Here is a 7,989-nt window from a genome sequence, read left to right as displayed (position 1 = left end):
GTAGAATCAAGAATAAATTGATAGCGTTGAAACTACTACGCTATCACTAAGCTACGCGCAACCAACCATTGATGTATCGTCGGGGGAACACCTTGGTTGCGCAAGAGGACTTGTTGGTGTGCGATGATACACCTTGGACTGAAGAGACAACTTGGACTGAAAGGGGTGTCGACTAGTCATCCGGTTAGTAACCGGATGATGGGCACGGTTACATAGTCAAGTCTATCAAAGCCGAGACGCGTAGTCATCACTGCATTGCCTGTCTTTGGTATCATCCGTGCCCGTCATTACAGGCTAACCTCCTTCTGCGACAGTACTTTTGCTCTGTGTTCTCCCTGGATGGTTTCACATTATGCCTTTCGGCTGTGGAGATGGCTTGGAACTCACTCATGGCCTACAAGCTTGCCCACAACCTCACGAGTCGTGGGCACAAATAACAATATATAATATACGTATTTGCAGAGCATCAAAGGCTAATCCATCGAGGAGTATTTTCGGTGCCTGGCCTATGTAGAAGGTCATCCAATGCGGCTGAGCGGGATCGACGATGCCATAGATTCGTCACTCGCATCAACCACGAGCGACACGAACCGCCAATTCTTGACGTCGAAGATATAAAGCGTGCCCTTCCAGTGCAGCGTGAGCAAGCCCGAGAGGACGCCAGACGTCTGGTCCAAGAAGAAGTCGCTGCCTTTGCGCCAGTGGGTAAAGTCCAGCATGTAGTAGCTCGACGCGTTCAGCAGAAGTGTCGGGATCAACAAGGGCGGGACGCCCGGTCGGCATTTCATGTCGATAGTGGCGCACAAGACGACGCAACCCAGCACGATGGCTAAGTCGGCCCAGATGCGAGTCACACTGCCCACGGCGATGACACCGCTGGTACAATCCATCCCGCCGTCCATATTGACGTATGCGCAAGTCCGATCGAGGGTGACGGTGCAGCTGTGGGGCGACGCCAGTGTCCACACGGCTGTGATGAAGCAGACGCACACTGAGCTAGCAGCCGCGTACGTTGCCGTGTGCTGCTGCGTGAAACAACTAAAGATGTCGTTGAGGATGTAGACGACCCACGTGAGCTCGGACGCAGCGAGAATCGATTTGTACCAGGCCACGGGTGGCGCTGTGAGGTGTGTGCCGAGTCCGACTTTGCTCAAAACCAACGGCTTCGTGTTGAGGAGCCAGAGAGCAGTCACACTGCGGAGGATCAGGAGCGGGCGGCCGACCCAGACATGACCCACGATCCGATTCAATTCAAAGAGGTTGAGGCTTTCAATGCGGCCGCGGGAGACGAGTGTGTAGCCCATGGCCACGATTGTGACGGCGATGATTACGTACGTGACGTAGTAAACCGACCCGAGGAAAACCATCGCGATTTTGTTGGCTACGAGGGCCGCGTTGAGGGGAACGGACAGCTGTCCGATGATGGCAGACATGGTGGTGACGGTGCCGACGTCGCCTTGGAAGGATACGACTTCGCGGATCCCCGCGGCCCACTCGTACACGAGACACCACGCGTAGAAAGTCCAGTACGGCTGCGATGGCACGAACAACGGTGTTTGATACAACATCCGAGTCGTGCCGTTGGCGAGGATAAACTGAACCAACGAGATGTTCGCTGCGTTCACGGCTACCCACGCCGATTGCGCGACAGTCCATGCGGGTAGGGACTCCACGTTGTCGTCGAGAAACGAGTAAAAGGCGTTGTACGCGGGCACGGATGCCTCCGTTGCGAAGGGGTCGAGGGCTACGACGGCCTCTAGGTCGGGCGTCGTCACCGTATGGCTGCTGTTGAATGCATGCATCGCGAGTGCGATCTCAAACACGGTAGGCATGATGTACTCCGGGATCTGCGTTGGACATAGGTACGAGGTGCCGAAACTCGAGTACACATTGAGTGTTAGTTGCGACGCGAATGAGTCGTCGTCGCACATGAGGTTGCCCCCCGTGATCAAAACGTTGGCAGTGGTTAACACACCGGGCACGATGTCGCCAATGTAAATCGGTGGCGCCAGTGCCAGGTACGCGGCTTGGGCAGTCATGTTGGTCAACAGCAAAGCTGCCAACTCGTGCTTCAAGCTGCCGTAGTACGCCAGCAGCGCCGGTGGGCACGGGACGTAGATGGTATCCACGACGCCAAACGGACCAACTGTTTGAGTCACGAGGGTCAATCCGGCGGTGATCGGCGATGGGAGTTGCTGGGACATCTGCAAGAGCGCCTGGCTCGTCGTGTTGGCAAAAGCAAAGTTTGCGCTGCCGCGAAGGAGGCTGTAGCCACCGATCGCAGACGAGTTGTCGGCGACAGCGAGGAGGTCGTTGGCCCACGACCAGTACATCCGAAGGGACGTCTGGGCGTCGAGGTGCATACCACCGGGGGTAGTGCTTGTTGACATCGTGTACTGCATGCCCAAAGCCGTTGTGATGACAAAGGCGTCCGAAAATGCAGTTGTTTTGAAGTTTTGCCACTGAAGCACAAACGTCGAGATCCCATTGTCGCTCCAGTAGGCGACTTCGGCATCAACGGAGCCACGAAGCCCCGTGGTCGTTGCAAGCCAAGCTTGGCCTGGCTTGGAGATTGCCAACTGCTCCCGGACGGCCATGTCGAACGAGGCACCCCAACAAATCTGCCACGCCGCCCAGTCGTTGACATTGCGCAACGCCGCCTCGACGTACACGGCACCGTTGGCTTGTTGGCGGGCACAGCGCTGCTGTCGCATGCCGCTACTGGCCATTTCCCACTGCTGGCCAAAGTCGAGCCAGCAGTACTGCGTGAACATCCACGGCAGCTGGCACGGGTCCATGCTCCTCAAGCCAACGATCACTTCCGTGAGGACGATACGTTCGGGGTCGTAGAGCAGACGCCAGACAGCGCCCTCATACCACATCAGAGTAGTACTCGTCCCGTCGTAGAGCTGTCCAAAGTCACCGTACTTCGGAGAAGCCACTGGCAAGTCGGGGGTGGCCGCAGTGCCCAAGTTGAGTTGGTCGTTGAAGAGGTTGGCGAGGAACATGTAGTGGCCCGTGGTGTTGAAGTCAGCCCATCCAAAGTCGTTCGAAAGGGCTTCTTGGATGACGCTCACATAGACGAGGTTGCTGCCCAACGTGACACCGAGGTACCCGATGCCTGCGACGAAGGTGCACGCGCGCAGTCGCCGCCTTCGTACCTGTGATGATTGTAATCCTTGCTTAACGGGAAAGTTTACAGGGCACTCCGAATTCCAGGGTCCAATCTTAGTTACAAATATCGAGCTGTGCACAACGCTGCTGCTTTGCAACGATTTCTTGATAAACGTGGATTGCAGCGACCTGAGCTTGCCTACAGTGTTAGGTCGGGCATCACTCATAGCATGGACACCTGTCGTGAATTGGGGCTTCCGCAACCAGAGCTTGATGTCAAAAAGAAAGTCGTGACTGGCGACGAAGACTCCGCACATGGCAGCCGTGGCACAGTCGAGGTCGACGGTCGACGTCAAGTAAGCTGCCGCTGTCCCTGGCAAAAGTAAGTTCCAGCGCCCACGTGTGCGGTGGGGTTGAACCAAAAGCGAAGCTGCGACCAGGATAACAACGATCGTGGCGGTGCGAGGGAAGCTCCCGATGCGGATAGTGCCGATCGTGCACTCCACTCGGCGGATAATGTCTGGAATCGTGCACTCGTGGGAGACGGTCATGTCCACAGTGACCGGTGCCGCAATGTCCAAGATGGCCACGGCGATCCATGCAATGATCGGAGCGGCTTGGTGACCGCGGACAAGAGGAGCGAGGATCTCTTGCAAGACGTAAACCAACCACGTCGCTTCGTTAGCCAAGACGAGGGACACCCATGGGCTTCGTGGTGCTGATGTCACTGCAAGTGTGCCGTGGGTGGAGTGGGTGATCATCGGAGCGGTAGCGAGGACACCCGTGGCGATGAGACTGCGCGTGACGAGAATGCTTCGGCTCAGCCACACTGAACTGACAAGGCGGGGAAAGAGGAACCAGTGCGTGCCACAGGGTCGGTTCCAGCTCCATATGCCGAGGACAAGCACCATTACCAATGTTAGGACCACGGAAGCAACAGCTGCTAAGCTCCAGAGGTACGGTCCAAGCGCAGCGACTGCAGTGATCGGGTGTTGAGACACCGATGGATACAGCGGGGACATGACTGTGATCGTCGACACGTCACCGACAATGGCGATCACTTCGCGCTGGTTCATGGCCCAGTCGTAGAGGCTCATCCACCCAAAAAATGCGTAGGTAGGGTCGAGGAGTTGCTGCATCTGTAGTATCAAGTTGGATTGGTTGCTTACGACTTGGCTGTACCCGATCTGCTGCAGGACAGGTGCCGTCGGTGGCGTCATCTCCATCGGTGGAAACAACTGGAACGTCGTCGACGTGGCAGTAAAGATAGCGCGACAAGTTTGGACCTGCACCGGCGACGCTCCCAGGTCACATATGCTGTCATTTGTCGGCCGTAGCATGGCGAAAGCAAAGAGGGCGTTCCACGGGTGCCACTGCACCGAGAGTGGACTTATGGCACCGCAGATCGAGTAGAACCCAAACGACTCTTGCACCGTCGGCAGTAGTGGCGCGTCCGAGCAGAGGAAGTTGCCGCCGTAAAACCGGAGCGACGGATCGGCCCATTGGTTCGGCGTGACTTGGATAGCCACTGCTGCGATCGCGTCAACAGCGGCGGCAAATTTGGCGTCGTTGGTAATGTGATGCAGCACAAGCGATCTAAAGGACCGGACGGTGGACATGAGCTGACTGGGCGGCGACACCCACCACGCGTCGATGTTGCCCATGCTGCCAATGCTGTCGTGCAGGAGGTGATTGAGCGGGCTCAAATCGAAGCCCATGATGAAAATCTCGACCAAGGACGCTGTCGTGTTTGAGGAGGTGGGCGTGTTGCGCACGAGGCTCTGGTCGGCGCCGATGGCTTCCAAGTCGGGCAGTAAGAGGTCGTTCAACAGCAAGCAACTCGGGTTGTAGTAGGCCACGACCGAGACTGTATTGATCGCATATGCCCAAGTCATGCCGATGGCGTTCTCGATGGCAAGTGTCTCCGTGACGCCGTATCTGTACCAATTGAAAAACTGGAGCTGGAATTTCACGAGACCGTGTGCCATCCACACCGTTGCTTCTGCCTCCACGGAGAGAACGTCGTGCTGGAGGAGTGTGGAGAGCCACGCTTCTCCTGCGGCACCGGAGTCGACGATGGGCTGGCCAATGTGCGCCATAAAGCTTGCCCTGTTCATCGCCAGCCACCCGGGCAAGTCAACGTTACGCAAGACGGCTTCAAGGTACACGGCTGCGTTCGTGGACATGGTCTCGACACACCGCGCCTGCCGCTGTGATGTAAAGGCAAGCTCCCACCGGCGTTCCAGATCCGCCCAGCAGTAGATCGTGACGAGGCTGCCCACATCCGCAGCGTTCATGGTACGAAGCGCTGTGATGGGAACGTCCAGCTGCGTCCACTGTTGCAACATGATCTTCCGTCCATACGCTGCCTGCACGCCCAGGGAAGGGTCAGTAGCTAGGTATGTGGCACCGAAGAGATCGAAGTCGTCTGTTGGCACGGTGAGTTCGAGGTTAAGGAGCCCCGTGACCACAGGCATCGAGTCGTTGAAGGCGGCCCACAAATAATCGTTGGCCATGTACGGCTGCAAGAGCCCAAGGCCAACGAAGCCGAGGGCCGTGGACGCCACAACGTAGGCGGCACCGAGGGTGTCCCTTAACCAGTGCTGCGGCAGATGCATGTTGCCTTGTAACAATACTTGAACACTGGTGGCGCCAGAAACGACTATTGACAACCCATCGTACCTTCGTGAAGTCGATGGTTTCACCCTGATTTCTATTTATACAATGAGGAAAGGGGGAAAACATGGATGCACTGTATAACATTTAAATAAGTTACAAAAAACTAACGTTAAGGGAGATGCGGGAACTGGACGAAAACTCATCTCAACACAGAGTTAGCTCAGGCGAAAACGAGGCATTCATGATTGGCGAAAGCAAAATCTGGAGTTTCTTCACAGTCATCCAACTTGTTGGAGATGGCTGCTGTACTAACACGATTTCTTTCTCTGACTGCTGTCTTGCATCCAGAAATTCGCGCCGTTTCACCTCGAAAACTGAGCAGTTCCGGATATTTCATTACTTTTGAGGATGAAATATTTTTATTGCGCACAACGTTACTAAGAGTATGCATGTTTGTGTGGTACTCGGACGACATGGGAGATGAGGGAAATACGGAATTCTACTGGTGTATGAATGTGTGCGCTATTATACAAACCAAATCAAATGCATTAGAGCATCACCACCACCTATATCCGCATAGTGTTCGGATAACAACCTCCAGTATTGTAATGGACTAATAATTCAGGATAATTCGCACCGCAAAAAGCCGAACTCCAGCGAGTAAATTCACCATCATTCGACCAGCCTGAGTAGAAACCCGCGTTAATTTCGACTATGAGGTATGCAAATCTCCAGGAATGGCACGCAATGATGCGCAACATGCATGCATATGTATAGCACTGTACAAAGTTATCCTTATCACCAGGAATGACATCAACTGTTGTTTCTCGTGAACTAGTAAACGGAGTACGGTGGTATATTATATACCGCTTACGCTCTTGGCGCAGTCTCCTTGAGTTCAACATATCCTTCTATTAATACAACGTACTTCCTCTGTTCCGTAAAGGTGAAGACCTTTTGGTCAAAAGTGCAATTCTATGGCCAAATTCAACAGAATTGTCTGAAAATTGGCTCAAATGTAGCCAATGAAAGGACGAGTAAGCAGCTATTTTTAGATTTATTTTATTGCTTCAAACCGCTTCACAACAGGTCGTTAAAGTCAAAAGTTGATGACAGCAAATCTACAAACACCCGTAGATGAGGCATTTCTCCTCCAATCGAGTCGAATGCGAGCGCAAACGATTCGTCTCGTTGCCTAGATGTCGCTAGCACACATCAGCGTTGCATTTGCATTGCTGGAGAAGGAGTTACATAAAAAACAAGACCACGACCAAGTGAGGTGGCCTGTGTCCTGGCCATTTGCATTCCGAGCGTGAACGTTTTCCCATTTTCGCGCGCAGAACGCACCCTGCTACCCGTTCTAAGTGCACGTGATGTACACGGCGCACTCCACAACAACTAACTCCTGCAACAAGTTATGATGCTCGTCTGATCGAGCAGGTGGAGTGCCTGATCGGCCGGAACATTGTGGTTGGACTTGCACAAACCTTGATGATGATGCAAACGTTGCCGCCGTCGAGGAAGCGCTAGTTGACGGCCATTGATTCCAGCAGACGCTTCCCCCTGGGCCGTATCGTTTGCATCATCAGTACTCGTTGGGTGAATGCCCGGACCTCGATTGCTGATGGTGGGCATGGTGTGGCCCTGGAGGAAGTGCTGGCTGCCGGCCAGGAACTCCAGCAGGTGCTTCATCCAGGACCGCACCAAGCGCACCATCGGTACTCATGGTGCATGTCCTTCCTTGAAAGGTGTCGACTGCTTCAATGTCGACTCGTTCTGGCACTTGGCACTGCAGCAGGTCATGACCGATCTCGTCGTAAACACTTGTTTTTGATAAAAATACACATTTCTGTGAAATCGGGTATACAAATAGTAAGATAAAAATTTGCCCAAACACAATAGTCTCCACCTTTACGGAACAGAGGAAGTAGTAGTAACGTTTTTTGTACTACGTATTCGTTGAATCGACCACTCAATTCCAGTGTCAGTACTACGTTGTACTATTAGTAGTACTAATACTAGGGAGCGCTACTGCATACTAGTTCTGTAGTAGTATGTACTTCAAGTACTATGTAGTACTACTAATACTAGTAAGTACTGCTAGTAGTACTGTATTACACTCCTGGAAATACTACTGCTAGGTACAGTAGACTATTAATAGTACTAGTACGTACCCCACTTCAATTCGTACATCCGCATACAGTACATGATACTACTCCGTTCCTAGTAACGTGACCGACCAGTGATGGGCCGAAT

The 7,989-nt window shown here is 53.7% G+C and overlaps 2 protein-coding genes across 2 annotated transcripts; both read right to left on the bottom strand.

Moving 5' to 3' along the window:
* Positions 1 to 452: 452 nt before the first annotated feature.
* On the bottom strand, positions 453 to 5,732 carry H257_15409 (hypothetical protein; the record flags this gene model as incomplete). The annotated part of the gene is made up of 1 exon (XM_009843519.1): positions 453 to 5,732. The coding sequence occupies one exon, from the start codon at positions 5,730 to 5,732 to the stop codon at positions 519 to 521; it is 5,214 nt and encodes a 1,737-aa protein (XP_009841821.1). The 3' UTR covers positions 453 to 518.
* Positions 5,733 to 6,854: 1,122 nt separating this feature from the next.
* On the bottom strand, positions 6,855 to 7,449 carry H257_15408 (hypothetical protein; the record flags this gene model as incomplete). The annotated part of the gene is made up of 2 exons (XM_009843518.1): positions 6,855 to 6,928; positions 7,221 to 7,449. The coding sequence occupies 2 exons, from the start codon at positions 7,447 to 7,449 to the stop codon at positions 6,855 to 6,857; spliced, it is 303 nt and encodes a 100-aa protein (XP_009841820.1).
* Positions 7,450 to 7,989: the final 540 nt, after the last annotated feature.

The sequence above is a fragment of the Aphanomyces astaci genome (assembly GCF_000520075.1).
Source record: "Aphanomyces astaci strain APO3 unplaced genomic scaffold supercont1.69, whole genome shotgun sequence".
Taxonomy (NCBI): Eukaryota; Oomycota; class Saprolegniomycetes; order Saprolegniales; family Verrucalvaceae; genus Aphanomyces; species Aphanomyces astaci.
This window is presented reverse-complemented; position numbering and strand designations above follow the sequence as displayed.